This window comes from Homarus americanus, unplaced genomic scaffold (genome assembly GCF_018991925.1).
Source record: "Homarus americanus isolate GMGI-L3 unplaced genomic scaffold, GMGI_Hamer_2.0 scaffold36188, whole genome shotgun sequence".
In the NCBI taxonomy this organism is placed as follows: Eukaryota; Metazoa; Arthropoda; class Malacostraca; order Decapoda; family Nephropidae; genus Homarus; species Homarus americanus.
In genome coordinates this window covers 4868318-4896305 of record NW_024718183.1, presented here as the reverse complement: position 1 = coordinate 4896305, position 27988 = coordinate 4868318, and the positions used below count along the sequence as shown (strand labels likewise).

The window sequence follows — 27988 nt, the reverse complement described above, 5'->3', positions numbered from 1 at the left end:
GTGGTGTATTTATTTAACGTCATATCTCTCAGAGTTCAAATTAGTGAAAAACTAACTGCCGCCAGGGGACCTCCCAGAGGCAAAGGCGCGCCTAGGGGTCCTCCTTAAGGTCAGCAGTGCCACCAGAGGCTCTACCAGGGTCGGTGGCGCCGCCAGGGGACCTTCCACTGGCGGTGTCTCCAGGGGTCATTCTAGGGAATGTGGGGGAACTCCTAGAGGCCATGGCACAGCCAGGCGTTTTCCCAGGAGAGGTGGCGCCCCAAGGGGCCCTCCCAGGTGCCATCCCAGGGGAAGATGCTCCCCCAGGGGCCCCTCCCAATAGCAGCTCCTCCCTCAGTGACCGTGCCAGTGGCGGCAAAGCCTCCAGGGGCCCTCCCTGGGGCCTCAGCGACCCTAGGAGCTCTCTCAGAAGCGTTGGTGCCTCCAGAGGACTTTCCAGGGGCGGTGGCGCCCACAGGGGCCTTTCCAGGAAAATATGCTCCTCCAGGGGCCCTTCCAAGGGCACCTTCTCCCTCAGGGACCCTTCCAGTGGCGGCAAAGCCTCCAGCGGCCCTCCCTGGGGTCTCAGTGACCGTAGGAGCTCTCCCAGGGGCGTTGGTGCCTCCAGAGGCCTTTCCAGGGGCGGTGGCGCCCCTAGGGACACCCCCTGGGGCACTGGCACCGAAAGGGGACCAGACAGTGGCGATGGCGCCCCCAAAGGCTGTCCCAGGGCGACAGCGTTCCCAGGGGATCGATCGTGATGTCGTACAAATTGCATACGTCCAGCAATCCCTTACTTAACTGTGATTGGTGAATTAAAGGAAAAATGAACCAAATTACAGCCAATAGGAGAGCAGACCAGCCAGTCAGCACAACACCCCAACTTATGTTTTCCTGTTGGATATTTATTCACCATATCATTCTTCAGGATGCATCAGACTGGAAATGTTATGGGTGGTGTATTTATTTAACGTCATATCTCCCAGAGTTCAATTTAGTGAAAAACTAACTGCCGCCAGTGGACCTCCCAGAGGCAACGGCGCTCGTAGCGATCCTCCAAAACGTCAGCATTGCCACCTAAGGCTCTAGCAGGGGCGGTGACGCAGACAGGGGACATTCCAGTGGCTGTGGCCCCAGGTGTCATCCTAGGGACAGCGGGGATCTCCAAGAGGCGTGGCACATCCAGGTGTTCTCCCAGCAGCGGTGGTGCCCCACGGGCCCTCCCAGGGGGACCTGCGCCCCCAGAGGCCCTCCCAAGCTCAGATGCTCCGTCATGGACTCTTCCAGTGGCGGAAAAGCCCCCAGGGACCCTCCCTGGGGCCTTAGCACTCTTAGGGGCTCTCCCAAGGGTGTTAGTGCCTCCTGGGCATTTTCAGGGGCGGTGGCGCCCCAAGGGACCCTCCCTGGGGCGGTGGCACCCCATGGGGCCCTGCAAGAGACAAGGGCACCCCCAGGGGCCGTCACAAAGCGACAGCGCTCCCAGGGGCTTAATCGTGATGTCGCTCATATTGCATTCGTCCAGCAATCCCTTACTTAACTGTGATTGGTGGATTAGAAGAAAATGCACCAAATTCTAGCCAATAGGAGAACAGACCAGCCAGTCAGCACAACACCCCAACTTATGTTTTCCTGTTGGATATGTATTCACCTTTTCATTGCTCAGGATGCGATTACACTGGAAATGCGATGGGTGGTGTATTTATTTAACTTCATATCTCTCAGAGTTCTAAATAGTGAAAACTAACTGCCGCCAGGGGACCTTCCAGAGGCAAAGGCGCACCTAGGGGTCCTCCTTAAGGTCAGCAGTGCCACCAGAGGCTCTACCAGGGACGGTGTCGCCGCCAAGGGACCTTCCAGTGGCGGTGTTTCCAGGGGTCATTCTAGGGAATGTGGGGGAACTCCTAGAGGCCATGGCACAGCCAGGCGTTCTCCCAGGCGAGGTGGCGCGCCAAGGGGCCCTCCCAGGTGCCATTCCAGGGGAAGATGCTCCCCCAGGGGCCCCTCCCAATAGCAGCTCCTCCCTCAGGGACCGTGCCAGTGGCGGCAAAGCCTCCAGGGGCCCTCCCTGGGGCCTCAGCGACCCTAGGAGCACTCTCAGGAGCATTGGTGCCTCCAGAGGACTTTCCAGGGGCGGTGGCGCCCACAGAGACCCTTCCAGGAAAATCTGCTCCTTCAGGGGCCTTTCCAAGGGCACCTCCTCCCTCAGGGACCCTTCCAGTGGCGGCAAAGCCTCCAGGGGCCCTCCCTGGGGTCTCAGCGACCGTAGGAGCTATCCCAGGGGCGTTGGTGCCTTCAGAGGCTGTTCCAGGGGCGTTGCCGCCCCTAGGGAGCCCCCCCTGGGGTGGTGGCACCCAAAGGGGCCCAGGCAGTGGCGATGGCGCCCCCAGCGGCTGTCCCAGGGCGACAGCGTTCCCAGGGGCTCGATCGTGATGTCGTACAAATTGCATACGTCCAGCAATCCCTTACTTAACTGTGATTGGCGAATTAAAGGAAAAATGAACCAAATTACAGCCAATAGAAGAACAGACCAGCCAGTCAGCACAACACCCCAACTTATGTTTTCCTGTTGGATATTGTTGGCGGCAGTTGGTTTTTTACTAATTTGAACTCTGAGAGATAAGACGTTAAATAAATACACCACCCATATCATTTCCAGTCTGATGCATCGTGAACAATGAAATGGTGAATAAATATCCAACAGGAAAGCATAAGTTGGGGTGTTGTGCTGACTGGCTGGTCTGTTCTCCTATTGGCTGTAATTTGGTGCATTTTTCTTTTAATCCACCAATCACAGTTAAGTAAGGGATTGCTCAGGAGTGCATATACTGAGATTTTCAGCAAAATCAAATTTTTGACCAAAAACATAAGTCTTACACCTTAGTAATTTTTTGACCAAATTAGACTTTTCTCTCGGAATTGGAATTTGAGAGGTTTAACCAATTAATTATTTCCAGAACACACAAACACCAAAATCTCACCTGGGTATCCATAGTTGGCCAGTAATTAGCATTGAAAAGTCCTAAGCAATGATACTGGAAATGTGATGGGCGGTGTATTTATTTAACTTTGCCTCTCTCAGATTTCTAAATAGCGCAAAAACTACTGCACCGTGGGGCCCTATACGTCTGGCGCTCTCAAGGGTCCTCTCAGGGACGGTCGCCCCCTTAGGGGTCTGTCAATTGGCGTTGGCTCCCCCAGGGAGCCTCCCAGTAGGGTTAGCATCCCTAGGGTCGATGGCACCCTCAGGGGCCCTGCCAGAGGCGGAGGCACCTCAAGAGCGTCGGAGCCCTCCCATATGCAGAAACGCTAGGGGGCCCTCTCAAGGGCGGCGTCGACCCCAGGGCTCATCCTTAGTGATAGCGGCGGCTCCAGACGCCTTTCCAGAGACTGTGGCGCCCCAGGTACCCTTCCTGTTGCGATTGCGCCGCGAGGGGCCCTGCTAGTGGCGGTGTTGTCGGCAGGGGTTTTCTCAGGGACTTCGGTGCTAACAGAGAACCTCCCAAGGGCGACAGCGCCCCCAGGGGCCCTCCCAGATGGAGACGCGCCACTAGGGAACCTTACAGGGGCTGCGGCGCTCTTATAGGGCACTCCCAGGGGCGGCGGCGTCTGTAGTGCCGCTTCCAGGGGCAGCGGCGCCCTTGGGGGCCTTCCCAGGTTCGGAGATGCCCCCAGGGACCATCCCTGGGGCGGTGGCACCCCCAGGGGACCTGCTAGGGGCGATGGCGCCTCCAGGGGCCCTCACAGGGTTGTGGCTCCCCCAGGGGCCCTGTCAGGTGCAGCGGCTCCCCAGGGTCCCTCCCAGGTGCGGCAACCCCCCCCCCACCCATGGGCTTGATTATAGTGTCGTACATATTGCATACGTCCAGCAATCCCTTACTTAACTGTGATTGGTGGACTAAAATATAAATGCACCAAATTACAGCCAATAGGAGAACAGAGCAATCAGTCAGCACAACACCCCAACTTAGGTTTTCCTGGTGAATATTTATTCATTTTTTCATTGTTCAGGATGCAATGATACTGGAAATGCCATGGGCGGTGTATAGATTTAACTTTATACATCTTCTAAACAGTGCAAAAACTGCCCCCAGAAGAGCTCCCAGGGACGCTGGCGTCCCCAGAGGCTCTCCTTAGGGGTAATGGAACCTACCCCCCCTCCCAAGGACACTCCCAGGACCTTCCAGGGGCCGAAACGCTTTTTTGCTTTCCCAGTGGCGGTTGTTCTGCCAGGGGTTCTCCAAGGGGCGGCTGCGCCTCCAGGGGCCGTCCGAGGAGTGGCGGCGCCCCCAGGGGCAAACCCAAGGACGTCGGCGCTTTCAGGGGCCCTCAAAGCGGCGGCGGCATCCCTAGGGGGACCTCACAGATGCGGAGTCGCCCCTAGGTGCCCTCAGAGGGACGGCGGCATCCCTAGGTGGCCCTCCCAATGGCGGCAGCGCCTGCAGGGCTCCTCCTTAAGATTGACGGTGATCTCAGGGTCTTTCCAGGAGAGCTGGCGGCCCCAAGGGCCATTCCAAGGCGGTGGCAGCTCCTGAGGCCCTCCCAAAATCGGCGGCGACCCCAGGGATGGAGCCACACCAGAGGCCCTTCCAGGGATGGTGGAGCCCCAGGAGATCTGGCAGGGGCTGTGACGCTCCCAGGGGCCCTTCCAGTGGCGGTAGTGCCCCGAGAGGCCCTACCAGGGGCGTCGTCACCACCAGGGGTTTTTCCAGGGATGGCAAACCTAGCAGGTGCCCTCCCAAAGGCGGAGCCACCCCCAGGGGCCCTCACGGATGCAGAGGCGGCACTAAAGACCCTCCCAGGGGCGGTGACGCTCTCAAGGGCCTTCTCAGGGGCTGTGGCGGTCCTAGGGCCCTTCCAATAGTGGTGGCGCCCCCAAAGGACATTCCAGGGGCGGCGGGACCACAAAAACCCTCAAAGGGGTAGTGGTGCCACCAGGTGCCCTCAGAGGGTCGTTGTGTCTCTTGGGGGCCTTCCCAAGGGCGGCGGCGCCCGCAGCGGTCTTCCTTAGGGGTAACTGTGACCTCAGGGTCCTGCCAGGGGCGGTGGTGCCCCCATGGGCCCTCCCAGGGGCGCCGAGTGCCCTCCAAGAGGCAGTGGGGTCTCTAGGGGCCCTCCCAGAAGCAGTGGTGCTCCTCAGGAGCCCTGCCACGGACGGGGGCGCTCGCAGGAACCTTTCCAGGGGCGGGCAGGGCGACAAAAACCGTCCCCGGGGCGGTAGCACCCCCAGGATCCCTCCCAGGGGCGGCAGCGTCACCAAAGGCCTTCCCAGGGGTGGATGCTCCCCAAGGGGACCTCCCAAGGGCGGCGGCTGTTTTCCAGGGGCCATCCCACGAGTGGAATCGCCCCCTGAGGCCTTCTCAGGGACACCAGCACCCCCAGGGATCCTCACAGGTGTGGTGGATTCCCCAGAGGCCCTTCTAGGGACAGCAGTGCCCCCCAGGGCCCTCTCGGGGGCTGCAGCGCCCACAGGGATCTTCTAGGCGCCCTGCCAGGTGCTGTGGAACCTCCAGGAGCCCTTCCTGGGGCAGTGGAGCCGCCAGGGGTTCTCCCAAAGTGGCAGAGCTCCGAGGGGAGGCCTCGCACCTAAGGGCCCTCCCTAGAAGTGGCGGTACCTACTGGGGCCATCTCAGGGACAGCGGCACCCCCAGGTGACGTCCTATGGGCAGTGGCTTCCTCAAGGCCCCTTTCAGAGGCCGTGGCGCCCCCAGTGGCCCTCCCAGGGATTCTTCCAGGAGCGGCGGCAGTTCTAGGGACCCTCCCAAGGGCCACGGCGCCCTTCTGGGCCTTTCAATGGGTGGCAGAGCACCCAGGGGTCCTCTCAGGGACAGCGGAGGCCCTCCAAGAGACGGTGGCAACCTTAGGGGCCCTCCCAGAGGCAGCGACGCCTCCAATAGCCCTCCCAGGAGCGGTGCCGCCCCAAGGGACCCTCCCAGGGACAACGGCGCTCTTAGGGGCCCTCCCAGGGCTGGCGACGCCCCCAAAAGCCCTCCCAAGGGCAGTGGCGATCCCAGAGGCCCTGCCAGCAGTGTACAGTACAGTACACAGCGTATTATAAAAGAGCAGTGTACTGCATTGTGTACAGTACAGTACTGGTAGGGTCCCTAGGTTCGGAGTTGCCCCTGGGGGCGCCATCGCCCCTGGACGGCCTCCTGGGGTCGTCACTGCCCCTGGGAGCACCGTCAACCCTGGGGGCCCCAGCTTCTTGGGAGGGCCCCTCATCTGGGTACCGTCGTCCCTGTGAGGACCCGTAGTGGTGCCTCCGCACCTGGGAGGGCACCTGGGGGCGTCGCAACCCTCAGGAAGGCCCCTGGAAGCACCGCCGCTTTTGTGAGGGCCCCTGACAAGGCTCGCGCCGTGCCTGGAAAGGTCTCCGCCGCCCCTGTCAGGGCCCCTGGGGATGGCGCCACCCCTAAGGAGGGCCCCTGGGGGCACGGCTGCTCTTGGCAGGGCCGCTGGGCGCGCCACCGCCCCTAAGAGGACCCCTGGGGTGCCGCTGCTCCTGGGAGGGTCCATGGGGATGCCACCACCCCAGGGAGGGCCCCTGGGAGCACTATCACCCCTGTGGGTACCACCGCCTCTTGGATGGCTTCTGCTGCCCCTGGGAGTTGTAATATAGTACCGTAGTAGTCATAACATAGTAGTAGTTGTAGTTTGGTGGTAGTCATAGTATAACAATATTAGTCATAGTATAGTAGTAGTCACAGTATATTGTAGTAGTTGTCATAGTATACCTGTAGTAGTAGTCATAGTATAGCAATGCTAGTCATAGTATAGTAGTAGTCACAGTATATTGTAGTAGTAGTCATAGTATACCTGTAGTAGTAGTCATAGTATAGTAGTAGTTGTAGTATAGTATTCAACATAGTATAGTAGTAGTCATAGTACAGTAGTAGTCAAAGTATAGCAGTACTAATCATACCACTGTCTGAGATTGCTAACACAGAGCCTCATGCGGCTTTTGCGGCATTCACCCATGGAGTCAAACATCACTGGAACTACCTGATGCACACTGTCCCTGATATTGGTCCCCTCCTCCACCCTCTGGAAGAAGCTATCAGCGTCAATATCATTCCCAAATTAGTGAAACACCCTCACTTAACCCCAGCAGAAAGATCACTCCTTGTGCTACCACCGAGACTGGGAGGAATGGGATTGACCAATCCAGAGGAGATTGCTGCCACTGAACATCAAAACTCAGTTAAGCTCACGGCAGCCCTCACAGACCACATAATAGCTCAGAACGCAACAGGGGAGGTGGATACCAGCGAAGTAAACAAGATTCGAAGGCCCATTACGACAGAACGACAGCACAGCCAAAGTGATAAGTTGCAGCAGCTGTTGCAAGTACCAGAGAATTTGACAAAAAAAGTAGCTGTAGAACAGGAGGTGGGCGCCTCGAACTGGTTAACTACTCGTACGTTACCGATAAGGGCAAATGGTTTCAGTCTCAATAAACAAGAATTTACAGATGCCATTGCTCTAAGGTACGGTCGGCCAGTAGAAGGTTTGCCCTCCCAATGCGTGTGTGGCTCTTCCTATGACGTCGATCACGCCATGGCGTGCAAGAAAGGGGGCTTCATATGCACGAGGCATGACGAAGTAAGGGATCTCACAGCAAATACGTTGAAGGAAATCTGCTGTGATGTCATGGTAAAACCGACCCTTCTTCCATTGGATGGTGAGATCTTCCAACATAGGACTTCAAACACATCCAACGAAGCCCGTGTTGACATCAGTGCTTGAGGATTCTGGACGCGGGGACAGCAGGCCTTCTTCGACATCAGGATTTTTTATCCCATGGCCGCATGTCACCGTAGCTTAGCTCTCGATGCTGCACACAGGAGGAACGAGAATGACAAGCTAAGGGCATACGGGGAGAGAATTCAGAACGTTGATCAAGGCAGCTTCACTCCTCTAGTGTTCACAACCTCTGGTGGGATGGGCCCAAGTGCAAGATGTTTCTACGCCAGACTCGCGGAGGTGATCTCCGAACAGAAGCAGCAGCCCAGAAGTTATGTTGCAGCCTGGATGAGATGTCGGCTGTTCCTCTCTCTCCTTCAGTCGGCTTTGCTCTGCCTCAGGGGAACGAGAGCTTCGGCCCCAAAGCCGACAACAGCTGCAGATATTGACTATGAGGCTACAGTCACTGAATGTTGCATAGACCTGCGGCTCAACTAACTCAACACAGATAGGATAGCTACTTATGTATTAGGATATTTAATATTAAGGTAATAAAATGGCGGTGAAGGTGTGGCTATTGGGGGAGGCTGGAGGCCACGTAAGAAAAAAAAAACTAATCATAGTATGGTAGTAGTCATAGTATAGTAGTATTCATAGTATAGTAGTAGTCATAGTATAGTAGTAGTAGTATAGCAGTAGTCATATTATAGGAGTAATATACTAGTAGTAGTGCTGTGGGAAAAGGTTTGCAAGCTCGCCACCATCTCCTTACCGTGAATTGTTGAAACCGTGAATCAAAAACTAGCGAATGGCAAGGGTCATCAACGGAGCCAGTCTTTCTAAACGCCTTCATCCATCTTGTAACCAAATTTCTGTGCAGTGCTTCCATCTTGTCATGAATCATAATATTCTTCTTCTACCTCCCATTACAGACTTTAAGTTAGCTAACCAGAAGAAACAATTCACCTTCTCTGCTACTGTACTCACACCAGATGTTGTCGTCTACCCTAGCCATACACTGGCCACTCTGCTCAATGTACAGTACAGAATACATAACTGTAGTCACTTTTTATGTCTTAAGACTTACAATTTCAGGTCACCCATTGTAAGTAAGTTCTTCTCTCATTTGCAGTGGAGGCGGGGTGGGGAATTAGTGGGTCTCCTAACCTAAAGATGTCTTAAATAAAGGTGAAAACTAAAGCGCTCCAGTGTTTCCCTTTTCTGTACATATAGTACTTCCACACTTACTGAATATACAGTATGGTATACAGTACATAACTATAATCCCTTTTAATGTCCTAACACTGCTTTAAAACTACGTAGTCTTGGCTGATTGTGTCCTGGTACAGTACAGTACTCGGTACACTGTACTGTAATGCAAAACACAAATTGTATGTAAAAACAACAGCTAGTGAGGGAACAACTTTTTGAAATGACAGCAGAATATGAACTAAATGATCCAAGCAGCTAGGCCTCCCATGTGCCTGGCATGTGGGAACACATTGGAGCATGATGCAATCTCTTGGAACTCCCAGAAAATTCTGTTCTGAGGCCTAGAACAGAGAGGTTTGTTAAGAATTTTCTTGGAATTTTCTCAGAATTTTTCCAGTAAATGACCAGGATTTTCAGCCCTGGAGACTAGGGATTCTGGCCAACAGAGAGTTAGAGAGTTTACTAAAGGATTTCTATACATGATCAGTAAATTAAAATAAAAGTTACTTTCAAATGTGTTTAATTTCAGAATATAAAATATGTAGGTCAAGAAGGGGATGAAAATATATAATGAATGAGGAGATTACAATATTGGTGATTATTTACAACCTATACAAAAATACAAATTACTTTACATAGGCAGCAGGTTGTACACAATAGGTTCTAGGAGATAATTACACTTCAGAATATATTCATACAGTATATATCAACTGACTTATCTACAACAATGCTTACCCAAAAATGCATAATTAAGTTTGTCTGAAAGCTGTAATCTAAATTTTATGATATGAACCACAAGTTCTGCCAAGGCTTATACAGTATATAGTTGTATTACTCTATCTTAAGTCTATTTTTCTAGGTAAGTTAGCTACAGTCAAGGAAAAAGTCCCATTCATTAACCCCAAGACTCATGAACCTTTGAACCCGAGACATCACACAGTGCACCATCTATGGGTCCAACACTATGTGATGTCTCGGATTCACAGATTCATGGATGAGATGGAGGACTGACAGGACTTTTTGCCGTGACTGTACAAAATATACTTGGCAAGACGCAGAAGAAATCATAATACAGGTGTGCTCCTCTGTTAAGAACGTTCAACTTACAAACTTTCAGAGATACAAACATCATCACTGACGGGGGTTACCTGCCAGAACAGGTGTTTAATGTGTATGAGATTGGATTAATTTGAAGAAAATTACAGATAGAACAAATATTACCTAAGAGGAGAAGAGTGAGCCAGGTTTTAAGGCTGTATTAAAGGGTATGGCTGTACTAAATATCCATAATCTTTTCATTTTTTACAATATGTTTGGTATCTACAAGAGTAAAGCTGGACTTACAAACAAGCCTCGGGAACGTAACTCGTTCGTAAGTAGAGGAGCACCTGTAAAAGGTTAACTTTCCATACCATTAGCTTGTTCAATGAGGAACAATTACATACAGGATCATATTTTTATTCAACTCTAAATAATTATTATCTTTTTGGACATTCAACAAATTTATGTTTTTCACAATGATCGGACTTTATTCCCACATGATTTTTAGGTTCCTGTTTGATAAAAGAACAACCCTATAGTAGAAATATTAATAACTACTTGTGTGGTGAAGAAACTATGGTTATGAAAATAATATATGTAAAAACAAAAAGGACGATGAGAATAATATGTGTCACCTTCAAAGCCAGATAAAATGATGTTAAGCACAGTGTTGCTTAACAAGGGTGACTCACAGCTGGCCTTGACCTACACCTGACCAGTGAGACAGGCACTGCTCACCACACACAAAGTTTTTAAGGTGACTGAGTAAATCATTCAGGATTAGTATTCATAGGGCTAGCTGATGCAACAAAATAGAGCAGGTCTTTCACTGTACCACTGTTAGAGTATAATATAACAGTACTTAAAATGATGGGAGAACAACTCATTAATCCTTCAGTATTACAAACAATTTTGAAAATACTACAATGAACTGCACATTGTATTGTATAAATTCAATAGGCTGAAAAATGGATATAGAGGAACAAGAACAAACACAGAAGTGGTTATACAGACAGCAGCTGTGTACCTAACTCAATATTTTCTACATGTTCGTACAGTACACAGCTGCCAGACATACAGTGTAGGGAAGGACTTTCGGTTTTTTTCTATTTTTAGGTATATTGGTTCAGGAAGCTTTTGGTTTAATTGGAGTAAATTAAGTCACTTCAAATGATAATCCAACCAGTGCTTCCCTCAACACTGCACATGGGCTGCCATACAACCATCCCACCAGAGGATCAGAAACCATTAGGTAAATCTCTGGGAGCTCGGATAGTTTGTATTTTTCTTCTTTTAATGAGACATATTATGAAAGGACCCAAAAAACTCTGACCTATCAATCCTAACAATGAAAAAATCCTAACTTTGGTCATGCTTGGCAACTGCACATATAGAAAAGGTCCATTTAATAACACTGTACAGTACATAGCTACAGTACTGTACTACCTACACACACAGCAGGAAGTGAGGAAGATGGAACAATATAATTCAAGACAATGATAAACTATAACATGGTTGTTGAGGTAGAGTTGACACAAAAAGCAAATGAGTAACACAGTGTACCAGAGTAGAGCACACAGAGTACAACCCAACATGAAGGAGGTAGGTCAAGGCATGGGAGTATGTCTGGGTTATGTATGTGTGTGAAGTAAGTCTCAATAAACAAACATCTGTGGGCGGGTGCTGTAACAGTATGGGGAGACAGAGAATTTATCGATGCAGGGTGGACATATGACACCAATGAGTCAAGAGTTTGATCATGGACGACTGGAGTATCAAAATTTAATGTCAATAACCACATCTATAAAGCTGGTATAGTGAGTCTGGATGACAAGTGGAATAAGTACAGTATTCAAGTCGGGGGAAATTACAGTATAGGTTATCCCACGAGAGACGAATGGGTTAGGTTCCAATAAAATCATTCGTTAAGTAAATTTTCGTATCGTGATTAGAAAATCAAATGAAAAAATAGGGTAAGTTCTCCAGTGACAAAATTACCCAAATATTATACTCCAATACCACAAAATAGGTTCACAAACAAGAACAAAACCTACCTAACTAATGCTAAATAGAACACACCTACTGTATTCTAATTTACTATCTAACACATAAAAAAATATAAAATACCGTTCAACTTTGTTACATTACCTTACGGGAGGGCAGTCTGGGCTCACCACAAGGGGGTGAGGAGGGTTTTCACTGCTGTTTGCCAAGGACACAACAGTCACACCAAAGGTAGAATGAGTGGAAGAACACTTGGATGCCTTCATGTAAGGTACAACAAAATGATGGCACAAATACATACAGATAAAGAGAGATCACTTCACACACACAACAAATGATGGAAGGAAAGAGGCGGGCTTGTTGGAGATGATGGAGGGAGAAGGTATGACCAGTGAGAACCAGCTGACTCCCGGGACATGAAATTTGAATTTTTGGCTGGAATCAAATTCATATAAGCAGGGGAAGCTTTTATTTCTCGAAATAGTGGTGTAAATTTTGGAAATTCTTAAAAGCGAATATTCGCATCTCGAACATTCGTATCGCGAGGGATACCTGCATATTGATATGTAAAATGCGAGTTGTGGATTTGCCTATTTGTAATACTGTATACAATTTGGCAAACCTTTTGACTGCCCTTTATATATGCAGTAAAATCATACACTTAATATGACACTAAATCTGAATTTTTTACCCTTCTGCTGAATGAGAACTGTTTCTTGTGTACACCACAAACTTCAAAAAATTAAATTAATGAGGTTCAGAATACTGTACCTGTAACACATAAAGTATACATATGACTCCTACTTCCTACACCAGGGATTAAAATTCAACAGACAGCATTATCACTAAATGGTTCTCTTATGAGTGGTACCCCTGATCAACTACCACCCTATACCACATTGTCTCTCCTCTAATGAAAATATTTAATAGCCACTATGTTCTCAGATATGGGCTTGTTGGATACATGTACTAAGAAATCTCATGTCACGGCAGCCCCAAGGTGTGGCCAGTCTCTCTTGTGAATAAGAGGAATGAAGATTTCCTTGAAAACTTGACAAGAACACTCAGTTGTCCATCAACAGCCCAGACATAATAATAAGAATCTTCGGATCATCATGATCAGGGGACTGAATAAGTTTGGCAATATACTGTACGGTGCATTCAAGTTTAAGCAAAAACATACATGTGGCATTTAGTTCAAAACATGGCAAAGTTATGGCAACAACATTTCAATATCAACAAGGTAGTAGCACAGAGGAAAAATTAATACTATTCTCAGATTTATATTACTCTAAAGTCCTCAAAAATGGGAAAACTCTTTGTAATCAACATCTTGCATTTAGAAATAGGAAAAGTACAAAATTTACTTTGTGATATACATTTCTAAAGACAAAATTCTGTTGTACACATTGTTTCATGTTAAGTTTGGCACCAAGTCCCTAGGCTGAAATTACCGGTGCCTGGTCTATTTACATAAATGAGGAATGGGAAAACAATTATCCAGCTGCTCCTCTACTACGAACAAGTTACGTTCCTGAGGCTTGTTGGTAAGTCCGCTTGTTGTAAAAATATAAATAAAATGTAAGGAATATTATCACAGGTGTAAAGTAATGCCTACACGGTAAGCCAAAAGGCTGAAGCAAACCATACCAATTACCTTTCTTATGTTATTTAACAAATGTGCTACTTCAAGCAACATTGTACACTACAGTATCAAGATGAAAAAAGCAGCTAAAATCATTAAGGAAAAACAAAATGAAAGTTTAACACAACTACCATTTGCATAGATGCTGGGTGCATGGACTCAAAGCTTGCCATAACAATGTAGCCCAGTTGGGAAGCTGCCTCTGCTGACCCTCTTAACAACAGAGCTCCAACACCCCACTTCCCTCTCCCACGCTCAGCCTGCTAGCTAACTCTCCCACACAGAAATGTTTATTCTCTCTGTTTTTGACCTTATGATAGTTATTTCTTTTATTTTTTTTTGCACGTTATCTATGAAGGATTGTGAGTGCAGCTGCTGTGTGAACAAAAATAACTGAAGGAAGTCAAGTACACTACAGTATATCTAACCAAAATCACGAGTTGAAAAATAACTAAAATACAGCCAGATAGCGATAGGGGCTAGGAAGATGTGGCTACATTGATGAGTCTAATTTAGCAACAATGCCACCAGCAATGTTAACATGTTTACTGATGCAAAATAAAGAAAATTATGTGTAAATCTTCATTTTCATCTGGTATTTGTAGATTTAAAGTGGCATATACTGTATAGTGAATAAGGTTCAGTTGTTTTTCATGGAACAACATAAAGAAAGAATCTTGGGGTATGGTAGACAAGCCAAGGCTAAAGGAGCTAACTGGTAAAGATAACCAACCATGAGCATATACTGGGTAGTTATCGTTCACTGTAAACGATTCACGGAGAGCACATATACCTAGACGGTTTGTTCATATCTCTGACAGTTCATAAGTAGAGGTGCAGCTGTACTGTATATTGTTGACACCAGCTTAAGTTTTTAGATAATTATAGAAGTAAAAACTAATTCTGAAACCAGTTTAGGTTTCAACACGCTGATGGTGGAGAATGAGAAAAATAGATAAATTCTGTAATTAAATGAATTCTCTTTAAAATAATTTATAGCCCAGCCAAACAATGGTATGGAACAGCGTTAGAATGACTGACTGAACGTACACTAACCTGTATTTAAGTATTCGTGACACATGTTTAATTCAAAAGCACGCACTAACATACATCAACCTACTTAATTTTACTTTTTCAAGCACACACACACGCACACACACACACAAACATAGTCATGGTACTCAACTAACATGACTGATTCCACATACAATGGATGGGTATTTCTCAGGCGTACTTAAGTTTGTCTGATATTGCTTTTATATATATGTATGTATGTATGTATGATGTATGTGTGTATATATGCAAGATAATCAGTATATAGTCTGCACCTTACAATCAACTGGAATTGACTACAGAATAATTGCATGTTACTCAAAATTTCTGTGACTGGTAGATACTAAGCATGGCCCAGGAGCCTGATGGCTGATTATGGTAGAGGCAGACTGGGTACACAGCTAGACTGACTGGGGCCACCATACTCTGTAGCCAGTTGGGTTAGCCACTGTACCCCTACTAGTGGCCACAGTGAGGTAAGTGGATAGGAAAATGGTATCATATGGTATAGTAAATACGGTCAGTGAGGTAAAGTATTAATGATTTAAAGCAGAATAATGATGATGAATGATGCAAAATCAAACGTATTTACATGGACTAATATTCTTTGTACTAAGAACCTCACATACAGTACTGAAAAACCAATACTCAACTGGACATTCTTACTAAAGAAACAAGTCATGGTACAATACAGTATTAGCAAAATCTCCTATTTTTACAACATTTGAATACTAAGTAAGCTATTATGCAACCTGCTAGGAAGTGGACTTGTTACTTGGAAACAACAATCATTAAGTTAACATCACAGGCAGATCCTAATAAACTGGCCACAATGTCTCGTTGTTACGGACGATTGTTACCGATCATTAACAGCGAAACTTGAGAATCAGCAGGATGGAAATTGTTGCCCCGCCCTCACCACAGTCGGGCATCGTCGCAATATTATGAAAGTACATAGTAAAAAATATATCAATGTGTTTATAAACGTTTAGTACAGTACCTATTACTACCTATTGACTTCGAATGATCATTTATATTTAAATAAAATAAAAATTTTATGTAATATATATTCCTATAAAAAATAAAAACATCAAATAAATTAACACGACTAAAATATAATTCACTCACTCACTCACTACTGCTGCTGGAGAGTGCAAAAAATGATACACTACTTCCATCAATGAGAAACTACAACATTATTTGTAGGAGAAGGCCTACAATGGATGACAACCAAACATACAAATAATAAATTAACCAAAGTGACTTATAATTCTTGTTTTCAACTTGATGGGGAATGAATGAAGTAATGAATATATGAATGAAGAAAATTTAGACAGACTACAACAAGCTATGCTATTTATTCTTAGCCATAAGTGAAGGTAAGAACTCCTAAACCATACATGATATAAACCTCTCATGAAACTCTTATACAAAAGAAAATTATGTACAAAAGTGGCAAAAAAAAAGAAAAAAAAGGACAAGCATGTAAAGACGTAACCTTAAAATATATATATATACAGGTACAGTGGGGGTCTCACTTTACTTGGGCCTCGCGTGCACGGTCATCGCTTACACAGTTGGTTGATATGTGACCTTAGTTTTAGCTTACACTAAACATCAGGAGTAGCGATACAGATATAACGTTAATTTTGCGATTTTTTTGCATATTTAACCCCATATTTAGCGATTTTAGTAATATTAGTTATTGGATATTACATGTGTGTACCGTAAGTAATACAGTACTGTATATTGTAGTACAGTTCATTAAAAAATATTATTTATTTACTTATAAAATATATTACCATATTTATCAAAATATATATTGAACTGTATTATCTTTAAAGGGGACACTGTATAGGCCTAACGAGAGCTGATAGGTATGAGATGACACTTCATGTGTAAACGCGCTGAAGGTGGGGGGAGGGGACTGGTCGCTGTCATGTACCAGTTTGTTTTTATTATGATCAGCCTATTATGGTTTACGTTTCATCATAAATAATATATCATACAGTATTAAATACGAGAAGAAAATAATGACATATAATGTGTAATTTGACTTCAAAATAATAGGACAAGCTGAATCAGAAGGTAATCTCTTCCTTGACCACTGATTCCATCCCACCGGAAAGGGGGTGTAAGTATTGGTCGTTGCCATGTTCGCCCTTTTTTGTAAATTATTCATTACAGTACTAATACATTATAAAAATAAGTGTGCCAATCATTATAGTTGTACTATATGATGGAAGTTATCGCAGCGACGGGGAATCCACTTCACTAGATGACATGTTACAGGAGAGGGAAGAGGAGGATGTGAGTTTGAGGCAGGGGAAAGAAGTGTTGGTGGTGTGGCAGAACCAGAGCAGACTGAGGGAGGCATGACTCAGTGGCAGGTGACACAAGTTCTCAGCAAGGTTGAAGAAGTCAAGGATGATTTAATAAGTGCTGAGTCCAGCCAGTAATGAAGTGTAATGCAGTGATGAACTTAGTGCACAGTTAGACAGTTTGGTTGGAACCCTACAGGTAACGTTACCGGGAGTTTATTAAATGCTGCCGCCAAGCTCTCATCACTGCCTATTTTCCGCTCCAACAATGTGAAGATCAAGGAGAATCCAGTGATAATGACCCCACCACTCTGGAGATAGGTGATGAAGATGAAGATGCTTTACAAGTGTCTGCAGTTGATATGGAAAGCTTTGAATTCGACATTATGTGTCATTTTGGGAAATTAAGTTGGTTACCCAAAGTCGTTCAAGAGTAAACATCTGGCAAGTCCAGTACAATATAGCAATTTTAACACGTGTTAAAGGGCATCGCTTACGTGGATTTCTGATGCGCAGATATGTACCAGTATTATATACTCGTGCAAAATGAGACCCCCCTATATATACTGGTATTTATGTATATACAGCTATACATAAAAAAGATGAAAAGACATTACAAGCCGGGCACGCTGCTCCTGTCAGGTGCCAACACCGACAACAGAGAATTGGCTAAAAGTGAGATATGTTAAGATTCACTCGGGTCTTCTGTAAATATATATACTATATGATTAACCAGATGACAATTTATAAAAGAAGTGTAAGGCTTTTCATACACTTAACAACAGAACCACAGCAACACTCAACTGAAAAACACATTTATTTTCCAAAAAATATAATAGCCAGGATGCAATGTCTTGAGATTACTTGCTTCTGAAGTGGTTTATAATGTTTTTAATCACATGTAAATCTGGTGAGTGCTATTGTTAAGTATGACAAAGCTTTAAATTAATCCTAAACCTAACGTGAGGTGACGAGGAACGGTTTTTCAGACATATGCGATACGTCTTCGATAAAATAGAAATTAAGTGTGTTAAGCCTGGACTTGGACTTCTTGGTCTACACTTTGGTTGGTTTGGTTGTCAGTGCCGGCAGTTATGCGGTCCAGGGTGGTCCTCTTGTATTCCTCCCTCACAAAGATCATCAAGCACACCACCACTAATCCCTGGATGGCCAGTAAGTAGTCCATCCATATCACATTTGCTGAAGAAAGAATAAAAACAAATGAACTCTTTCTGAAATCCAGAAATGGAAACACTATAAATATTCTGTTTAAACCCTTAACATTTCTGGAGACTTAATAAGAGCACCAAAGTTGTACATAATTCCTATATATCTGCCAGGAAAGACTTACCTTAAACCTATACTACTCAGACCTATTGGTACAGCAATCCCTTATTAATTATTCATGGATTTAACATTTACATCTGATAAACAATCTATCACCATTCTGTATGGATGGATCTAAAAAGTTCTTGAAACTTTTGGAAGCTTAGCTTCTCCAGTTGCAACACAACACAAAGAAGTGGTGCCCAGTGCATCTCTCCTCTCTTGTAAGTCTGTAAATCCCACACCATGGCATACTCTGGTATCCTTTGTCCTCCTTACTCTCCTTTATGCTGGTGTGCCCAGCTTCCAGCAGAATTTATAAAACAAATGGGCAAGAATGAGATCAAATGTTTGATTAAAATATGTAATTCTATATACAGTACTGTACTGTACTTCAAAGGAAACCTTCCAGTGATTTAAAAGAAATCAGTATTTGTATTATTACAAAAAATGCCAGGAGCCTAAGAGTGCACCCAGTTTAGAACAATAAGCTTAATAAGTCATTCCTGCAAAGTTTTCTTAAAATTAATTTTAAGTAGAATAAAGTTTAGAATAGAAATTGAGTTATCTGAAGAGCAAAATAGATGCAGAAAGGGAAAAGGAACTAGAGAAGCTGGACAGGTGTAGTATTTGGATTGATAAGGTAATGCACAATAGGATTGATAAGGTAATGCACAATAAACTTATCTTAAAAAAAATAGGCATTAATGAAGGAGAAGTTAGAATTTTAAAGAATATTTACTGGTAACAGGAGGCTGCAGTGTTAGTACTGTAGATAATGGTCATACTAATTGGTTCACAGTTAGACAGGGAGTAAGACAAGGCTGTGTTCTATCTCCAACATTGTATAATATATATATTCAGAATTCTTAATGAGAAAAGTTTTAAGTGATAATGAAGGACTAAAAGTTACTGGTAAAGTAATATCAAATATACTGGAGGTACACTAAGCAGATGATACTGCTCTTATCACAAATAGTGAAGGGGCATTACAAAACCCATGAACAGATTATTGGAAACAGTGAAAAATACGGTTTAAGAGTGGAAAATTTTGTGTGTCTTTAGGAAGTAACATTAGCTGTGATGATAGACGTATGGAAGAAATCAAAACAAGAATAGGGCAGGCAAAATTTGAGAAAAAGGCTGCTGAAAGGCTTTATATAGCAAGGACTGATGTATGGGTCAGAAGCGAGGATACTTTCAGCAGACACCAGAAAGAAGTTGGAGGCCTTTGAAATGTGGTGTTATATAGGCAAATGCTACACTGACAGGGAAACAAGTGAAGAAGTAGTAAGATTAGCAAAAACTTCAAGAGAAATACTTGAAATGTACAAAAAAAGAAAAATGAGATACTTTGGTCATATAATTATGGATGAGGGAATAACAACAAATATTAATGAGCAACGTTAAGGGTAGGAGGGCCAGCGGAGGGAAGAGACTGGGATAGATGGATGGATGAAATTAAAAACTGTGCACCCCAGATAGATACAAAACCTTGGAGGATTGGTAAAAATAGTCCGATAACATTTAGAGTGGAGGACTGTAGTAGCCTACCCTCAGATATAAGGACGGTACTCTGATTGTGTGACCCAACAAACCCATGATACAGTGTTTCTTTACCCTGAACCCACAACCTCTATGAGAAAAGCAAGTGGTGATAGTAGTGCAGCTGGTGGTACTTAAGTGGTGATAGTAGTGCAGCTGGTGGTACTTAAGTGGTGATAGTAGTGCAGCTGGTAGTACTTAAGTGGTGATAGTAGTGCAGCTGGTGGTGCTTAAATGGTAATAGTAGTGCAGCTGGTGGTACTTAAGTGGTGATAAGGGATAAGAAAGTAATGATCTTAGTTCTAAAAGTTGTATTGTTCGATAAGTGCTGTGGCTATAGGCGGGACAGGAACAAGTCCAACATTCACTCCATCACAGAGAAAGAGTAAAGAGAGAAGGGAGAGTGATGCATCAAGTGTCTCCTAAATTGTAAAGTTTATCATATGACCAGTGATTGGGCATTAAGTTTGTGGATGGAGGACATCACCACTCTCCAGGGTGATTGCATGGTGGTGGCCCAGTTGCCTTTACGTATATCTAAAGGAAGTTTCAGAGTGGATGTCCTTCCTCTCACCAACACACTTTTATAGAGAGGGAACATTGTATATGTAGGACTTTCAAGTACTCCCTTAGCTAACAAGGCAAGGTTATTGTTTCTGAGATAATGATAACCCTCTACCTGATGGATTAACTAACTACAAATACTTAGAGGATGTTTCTTCATTATACACGATTAACAGATAATTTGTAAAAAAAAAAAAAATTAAATTTTTTAATCACCAAATATGTTGAAATTTACGTGACTCAGATAAGAAGACCGGTTAGTGCTGACCAAGCAGACAGATCACCGAGTCAATCAGTCAAGATGGTGTTCATGGAATTGCTTAACACATTTAAGAACTCTAAATGTTCCAGAAATTGAACTTACATTTTAATGGCGTTTGCATTGTGAGGAGGAAAGAGGCAGCGACTATATTCCAGCACATTGTTAAGAACGCCCCTACCACGCCCTCTGGCACGGGATATGCTAACTCAACGGCCAACTCAAAGAAGAGTGGAGAACAGGCGTAGTTGAAGGATGCCCCACTGATCACACTAATGAACAACTCAACTGCAGAAAGATATCAAATGATTAGATGTAAGATAAATCTCCCCAAAATACCCACACAAGAAATCACAAAGGAAGGAAACAAACTGGATGCTGAAAAAAATTAACACAGTACTATAATAATACAGTTTAGAGCAAATATTAAAAAGTTAACAAAATAATACAAAATAGAAGAAAATATACTAAATAACTGAACAAAATATTTCAACAGACAAAAAGAATTTATTAGAGAACAGAGAAGAAACAGTAAAGATGCTACAGGAGAGAACAGAACAGAGAACAAGCTCTCGGGGAAGATCACTCACCTTTGTTATAAGGAAGGCACCCGTTCATGAGGAGGAGGAACCACGTGTATCCCGCCGTGGCAAACGTCATCAGCACTATGATCGTCAGCTTCATGTACCCAAATAAGAGGTCGGAGAATCTGGCACTCAACAGGGCCATTACGACTCCTCCCAGTGTCACGTAGACGCCCAACCAGCTGGCCTCATCCTGCCGGGGAACGAAGTTAATTTATACTTTTAATTAGTAGACAATTGGGATCACCTGAAGATTAAACACCCTAATATTACCTTTGGGAGTTTGGTTAGGTGAGATAAGGTTAGTGTGCAGCATGATCATGAGGTGAAATAAATGTGCATAATATTCATGTGATCCTTAATTAGTAACACCTATAGCCTTTAAAACCCCCTTATAAAACAGCAACACACACAACACTAATTAGAAAGAATCTTTGACAGTGAATGAGGAAAGTCTGTGTGGGTCTTGAGTCTGGTCAACACAGGTAAAAAAAAAACCCATCCAAGAGTGAAAAACGAAAAGACTAAAAAAAAAAAAAAAAACACGATTTCCTTTTAACGGACAGAGAATTACCTGGTCCTCTCAGTGTAAACATTTGAAAAATTTGTAAAGCATTTCATAAAGTCGGTTGGATACAGTCATAGGATAGTTACTGTACTCTGATAGATACAGTAGATGGATAATTATAGATACAGTCTGAGGATAATTTCTGTACTCTATGCAAGTTTTTTTAATGTGGAAATGATGACAGATCCAAATGAAGAGTGGAGTTTAATGTACAGTCAACTACTAAAGTCCTGTTGCCTCTCCCCTGAACCACGAACCCCCGAGATGAAGACTCATGAATCCTTAACATTTATAGACAGAATAATGTATCAGTCCACTGCTTCGGGTTCACCAGTCTGACTCTTAGGGTTTGTGTTTCAAGGGGAAAGGCAAATGGACTTTAGTAGATGACTGTACAGTAATCATTAAAGTGGACTATGAAATACAGTAAACACTCCCAATAACGGATTTCTCACTAGTGTATTGCCGGACAAAATAACAGATGTCTTTTTGTTCGGTACAACTAGCGAACTTGGCCAGTAAGATCCAGTCAGGCGGTGCATGTTGGAGCTTACAAGACGATGCAAAACAACACACTGAGCTTACAGAAGTGATAAACTGTGAAAACACATTCATATATCTCTAAGCACATTTTACTAATATATACAGTCATCCCTTGGTTATAGCGCACTTGGTTATCGCGATTTTCGTTATCACGCCTCCATCAAAATCTGCACACCTGCTGTTATAGCGCATTTTTCAAGGCGAGAATTTAGTTATCACGCAATTGCCTCCAGGTGTATTGCTACCCCCTTGCTTCACCTACATCTATTGAGGATACAATCTTTCACCTACAAATTGACAAATAACACATTTGCTGTAATCATACATATCTAAGTTGCCTCAACAATTGCAACCCCAGTTGCAATTTCAAATTCTGTGTCATTACTAAGGAATAACGAAGTCTCGGGTGCACTCTAAGACTGAGAGAAAACGGAGGACTCAGGCGTCCTGAAGCGATAAGAAAACGGACTCCTCAGACGGGGGACTCAAATAAACAAAGCATAGCTACATGTTTTGTGGACTACAGTATTAAGCGTACCCTTTTCATCACTTTGTAATAAACCTAGCCATGCCTATGTGTGTTTCTGATACTTACCATAACATTACCTATATCTTTAGTGGGTCTAAATGGTCGTAAAATGGGAAAATTGGGGTTGGATGCCTGGAACCAATTAGAATAAATCCCAAAGGTTATTTTACCATATTAAATGAGAGGAAGGACAGGGGAAACACAATACATATACAGGAGACTGCACAATTCTTAACCAACACTTGCCCTGACTTGACAAGTGACAGTGAGTTATCGTGTCAGTGCCATTGTTACTGACTGGCAAGTCAGTAACCAGTGCTGACAAGACAATGTACTGTAGTGTCAAGAATCAATCAGGTCAAGGAGTCAATCAAGTCAGGTTAGGAGTCAGGAGTCAATCAGGTCAAGAATAAAAAATTAAAAACATGTGTTACCAAAACTGTGGCATAGTCCTTTCCACTTTTGTGGCAGGACAAAGATATAAAACCTCACGAAAGAACTTCTCAGAAGAATGTACATTAATATCAAAACAAAGTGAGAAATAATATATAAATTATACCAAGATATAAGTCAAATTAGTTTGTATCAGGATAACAAATTATATACAAGTTGTTTGGTGCTACCCACTAAGAGACTAACCTGAGAGATATCAAAAGGTGCAAGATTGATGTCGAGGACACTGGACCAAGCCACGTTGATGCCAAGAGTAATACTGTACGGCACCACCAGCAACCAAATATTTTTATTGCTGAAGTATATCAACAGAGTTTTAGGAGAAGCACCAGGTAGATAAAGCAGTGTACAGTACTGACATATTTACACAACAATAATATTTTAATGATTCTGCTACGAGTGAAGGAAATTATTCAAAGGGTATACTGTGTGATTCATTTGCTGGCAGCCTACCTAGAGGAGAGGGTTCCAAAGGTCTCTCACCATTAATGACTTAAAGACAAACATTTACCAGGAGACTGATGCCATTCAAGAGGACAAACATTCCCTATTGTGAAAATTGGCTCATAAATAACAATTACATCAACAATGGGGAGCTGCCAGTGAATGAATCACCCTGTATAATACTAAGAGGTGTATAACATGCACTCAAGATTAATTACCTGAAGAAAATGTCAAATATTACTTTTAACAAGGAAGGTGTGTTAGTGTGACGACACAGGCAGTAGAAACAGTGGCACCATTATTATATGTATAAATAGAACTCTTATTTCAAATGACCAAAATCCAAACTGATGGATTTGTCTTACTTTATATACATTTATCTGGTAATAGACACATTACTACCCAGACCTTCATTAATCTGTACATACATCCATCACTTAGGAGTCACTGTAGCCAAGTCTGTCTCATTTGTTTAGCCATTTACAGTAGAAGAGTCACATCCCTTACACCCCAGCCGCCTCTACCCCTCTCTGGGCCTTTTACATACATTACACAAATCACTATTTGTGGGTTTGTTTCCCAGATGAAGCCAAACTTTAAGATAACTTCCTTTGTAAAGAAGTGATTGAGGTCCTGGATAAAAATTTACAGGTAGATGAAACACTGTGGGTAACTGGCACAGTATAGTTAGTACAGTGGTGTGAGTTGTGTATAATATTCCTGGGTTATCTCATGATGATGTGTCCTACACAGATCTTAAATCCTAAATAGATCCTAAATCCTACAGAGATCCTAGTAATGATCAGTTCATTACAGCCTCCACTAAGTCAAAATATATCAACTGGTGAGGAGAATTGTCATGTCATAAGGAGGAGTCATTACACAGTGGGTTATGCTATAACCAACGGATTCTACTACCAATATTCCTATAACGAACGGTTTTACCTATAAAATTGAGAATGCTATAACGAACGAAACTCCTACAACGAACATGGATGAATGTGGGACTATTTCGCCCTGCGCATGAATATCGTTGTGCCGCGGCTCATAGCAAGAGCGTCAGGCGCCATATTGGTTCATTGTGTAGTCGGTGCACCACTGAACTTGTTGAAATTTCGTCTTTTGATGTGGAAATTCGTGTTATTTTTATAACTATTTTGTTATACAAGTGTACAATCGTAACAATGAATCGTCAAAAGCGAGTGAGAAAGCTAATAACCCTTGAAACTAAGAAAGAAATTATAAATAAACAGACAAAGTGCCTGCAAGACAGTCACCAAAGAGGGCTAGGAAGGATGACTCCTCTCCTTCCACCTCTTCTCCATAATTCTCTCCTCCTCCTCTGCCTCCTGTCCTGTATGCTGAACAACACTAAGGCAAGATAAAGTACCTTATTTTTTACAATTTCCACAGAAATTTTTCAGTGTTAAGTGGTTGTATTTGGAGGCCTGGAACGGATTAATCCTATAACGAACGAGGTTCTAGAACCGATTAGATTCGTTATAGTATACCCCACTGTATAAACAACACAACAGGAACTGGAAGCTACTAATGAACAAACGAAAGGTTATACAACTAATTTACTTGCTTACAGGTACAAATTACAGAACTCTAAGAATACTTTGAAGTACTACACTGGCAAAACTTACAATATATCACAGAAAATTTTAAGAAAGTACCACCAACCTTAAGAGCAGTTTGATATCTTTTACAAATGGGTTAGGACGTTCACGGATGAAGGAGGTGAGAGACGGAGGCTTGTGAGGCTTGTCTGGGAAGTATGATACGACTCCAACAAAAAGTGCAATGCAGAGTCCAGCAGCTGAAATAAGGAACAATTTAGTTTTCTTTTTTTGCCTGAAACAAAAGATAAATTCATATAAAGCTTAGCTAAGATGAGGAGTAACTGATTACAGCTTTACTGCTAATTAGCTTGGCCTAAATGGAAAAGTATGTGAGAGTATTTCCTGTCAGCATTGAACTCACATCTCCTATACTTGTGTGAATTACCTGTGATTACCAGAGAGCATTTGTTGGGTAAAACCAGAGAGGATGTCCCCCTGCCCCCACTGCTACATCTTCAGGGTACCAGCCCCAGAGACCAGAATATGGACACAGTTCTAATGATCCAGTTACCAACAGACATATTGAACAGCTGGCAAGGCAGGCTCACAATTGCATCAGGTAATCAAAGACTACCCACCTCTCTCTTCTCTACTATTCATTATGCACAATTCACTCCAATATTTCCTCCTTATCTAAGGCTTCTGTGCCCTTTGATCCACCACACACAATAGGAGTAAAAGTAAAATAAAAATACTGTACTGTATATATAGACCATTACTATCACTGAAGTGGGTGGATGATCTTGTTCTTCTTTAAAAGTTTACATCAACATTTACACTAATGAAATGCCACCCTAATTGTCCAGTTATTATGTGAACACTTACGAAGTAGAGAAATTGCAAAGCTTACAAAACAAATGAACTGAAATTATGCAACACAATTATTCTAGGACTCTTTCTCCATGTTGCAAGTGTACATTCCTTATTAGAGGAGGTGGAGAAAATCAACACCACCGCCGCAAACCACACACACGCACGCACGCACGCACACACACGCACACACACACACACACACACACCTATACTGTCATTTAGTTTTTACTGCCGGTAGAAATCTTACCAAGGTGGCTTCTCTTTGGTATCCCTCTTCTGTATATGAGATGATATTCAAACTTATATGATCATGTGACACAAACTTGTAAACATCAAGAGAAAATAGTCAATGTTGAATCACATAATATAAAGTTTAGAAGAGCTTAAAACAGAGGTTATAACACGCACACACACACGCATGCACGCGCACACACACACACACACTGAGATTAACAGATAAAATTGTGTAAACATTATTTTAGTGAAACAGTCTATAGAGAAGTGCCTCCACAACTTACTGATCCACATGTAGTCCCTTATACTTCTTCTCAGGTCATCAACTTCATCACTACTGATATAATGTGTGGAGTTGTCAGGCCGGGTGTGGTTTCTCGGCAGTTGGACGAGCCACGGACCGAGAAAAAAACCACCAGCATTTCCGAGCTGGTTAAAGGTGCATCCTATACCTGAAATAAAGCCCGAACAAACATAAGATAACGTCAAAAAATATTGAGATAATATATTTTTTTATTACGGTATATAAAAAATAATAATAATAAAAAAAGTTGATAATACACACACATCAGAAAAAATTCCTACCAAGTTCCACTAAAACCAAATTCAAAATAGAGGACTGATGGTTAAAAGGTTCATGTCAGCAGGCACAGGGAGCCACACACATACATCCTGAAAATTTTTATTATGGACTGTACTGTAGTCACAACATTCAAGGCCAATACAGTACAAAAATGCAGTACTGTATATTACAATAAACTGAGGAAAGAGCTCAAGTGATGTACAATCACTCAAAATTGTGTTGAGAAAATATGATGCAAGGGACGAAGGATTTTCACAACCCTACCGAGACAACAGGAGTCTTAATGTTCAATCTGAAATTCATCATTCAACCCCCATAATAAAGATAGTTTTTAAGTGACTGAACAACATGTGAACACTCAATAAACTCCCCCCCCCTTTTTAGAACTAGCCAGACTTATCATTATAATTTATTAGGATGGGCACAAATTTCAGCCAGTTAGCCCATAAACATGACATAATTTACTACTAAACACATAACACTGTTACCCCAGCACGTTTAGACATGAAGTGTCACCTCTCGTACCTATCAGCTCTCTATATCAAATCCAATTACATCACTGTACAGTAACCCCATTAAAGACAATACAGTATAAATAATATAAAAGGTAATATAATGTGTAATTTTTTAATAAACTGTACTACTATATACTGTACTGTACTGTATAAAGTAAAATTGTAAAAGGAAACATTTATTGGCTGCTTAGTGCACAGTGGACCCCAGAACCCTCACTTGATAAAAGTCTAGACAATTGGCAAGTCTGCACCGCATTTACCTCCTAAATTGTCAGGACTTTCAAGGGTTCACTGTACCATTAACAATGGAAGTTAGCTGTAGGGACAATGGCCATCATCACAGGATGTGTCAGGTTCCTTGTGTTCCATTTTAGCACAGACAGTATTGTGGTGGACCAGGGATCCTAAGCCACAGTTAAAGAATTAAAAGTAATCAAAGGGGGACATAACACCTGGACAATAGTAATG

General features: G+C 43.4%; 5 protein-coding genes across 6 annotated transcripts in view; 1 reads left to right on the top strand and 4 right to left on the bottom strand.

Annotated features, from left to right (window-relative positions):
• Positions 1 to 91: 91 nt before the first annotated feature.
• On the bottom strand, positions 92 to 757 carry LOC121859330 (skin secretory protein xP2-like). Its single transcript, XM_042356125.1, has one exon. It carries the CDS (start codon positions 755 to 757, stop codon positions 92 to 94), a length of 666 nt encoding a protein of 221 aa, XP_042212059.1.
• A 1123-nt stretch (positions 758 to 1880) lies between these two features.
• On the bottom strand, positions 1881 to 2426 carry LOC121859329 (skin secretory protein xP2-like). Its single transcript, XM_042356124.1, has one exon. It carries the CDS (start codon positions 2424 to 2426, stop codon positions 1881 to 1883), a length of 546 nt encoding a protein of 181 aa, XP_042212058.1.
• A 786-nt stretch (positions 2427 to 3212) lies between these two features.
• On the top strand, positions 3213 to 5459 carry LOC121859328 (collagen alpha-1(I) chain-like). The gene is made up of 4 exons (XM_042356123.1): positions 3213 to 3380; positions 4071 to 4360; positions 4464 to 4898; positions 4958 to 5459. The coding sequence occupies exons 1-4, from the start codon at positions 3213 to 3215 to the stop codon at positions 5457 to 5459; spliced, it is 1395 nt and encodes a 464-aa protein (XP_042212057.1).
• Positions 5460 to 5591: 132 nt separating this feature from the next.
• Positions 5592 to 6492, bottom strand: LOC121859327 (MAGE-like protein 2). Its single transcript, XM_042356122.1, has 2 exons — positions 6207 to 6492; positions 5592 to 5995 (listed from the first exon to the last, which is right to left on the bottom strand). The coding sequence occupies exons 1-2, from the start codon at positions 6490 to 6492 to the stop codon at positions 5592 to 5594; spliced, it is 690 nt and encodes a 229-aa protein (XP_042212056.1).
• A 2882-nt stretch (positions 6493 to 9374) lies between these two features.
• LOC121859278 (solute carrier family 49 member 4 homolog) overlaps positions 9375 to 27988 on the bottom strand; it is a 29492-nt gene continuing 10878 nt past the window's right edge. For both annotated transcript variants that reach the window (XM_042356053.1, XM_042356054.1), the window contains exons 7-12: positions 26707 to 26874; positions 25437 to 25572; positions 23493 to 23601; positions 21220 to 21406; positions 20735 to 20917; positions 9375 to 18135 (exon numbers count right to left, since the gene is read on the bottom strand). In XM_042356053.1, coding sequence (XP_042211987.1) covers positions 17966 to 18135; positions 20735 to 20917; positions 21220 to 21406; positions 23493 to 23601; positions 25437 to 25572; positions 26707 to 26874 — 953 coding nt within the window. In that variant the 3' untranslated portion in view covers positions 9375 to 17965. The remainder of the gene's footprint in view (positions 18136 to 20734; positions 20918 to 21219; positions 21407 to 23492; positions 23602 to 25436; positions 25573 to 26706; positions 26875 to 27988) is intronic.

Coding starts and splice junctions, on each gene's coding strand:
- LOC121859330 (XM_042356125.1), bottom strand. CDS start 757: ATGCAATTTGTACGACATCACGATCGATCCCCTGGGAACGCTGTCGCC.
- LOC121859329 (XM_042356124.1), bottom strand. CDS start 2,426: ATGCAATTTGTACGACATCACGATCGAGCCCCTGGGAACGCTGTCGCC.
- LOC121859328 (XM_042356123.1), top strand. CDS start 3,213: ATGGCACCCTCAGGGGCCCTGCCAGAGGCGGAGGCACCTCAAGAGCGT. Junction 3,381..4,070: donor CAGAGACTGTGGCGCCCCAG/GTACCCTTCCTG, acceptor AACTGCCCCCAG/AAGAGCTCCCAGGGACGCTG. Junction 4,899..4,957: donor CCACAAAAACCCTCAAAGGG/GTAGTGGTGCCA, acceptor GGCCTTCCCAAG/GGCGGCGGCGCCCGCAGCGG.
- LOC121859327 (XM_042356122.1), bottom strand. CDS start 6,492: ATGGACCCTCCCAGGAGCAGCGGCACCCCAGGGGTCCTCTTAGGGGCG. Junction 5,996..6,206: donor GGGTCCTCACAGGGACGACG/GTACCCAGATGA, acceptor CACTGCTGGCAG/GGCCTCTGGGATCGCCACTG.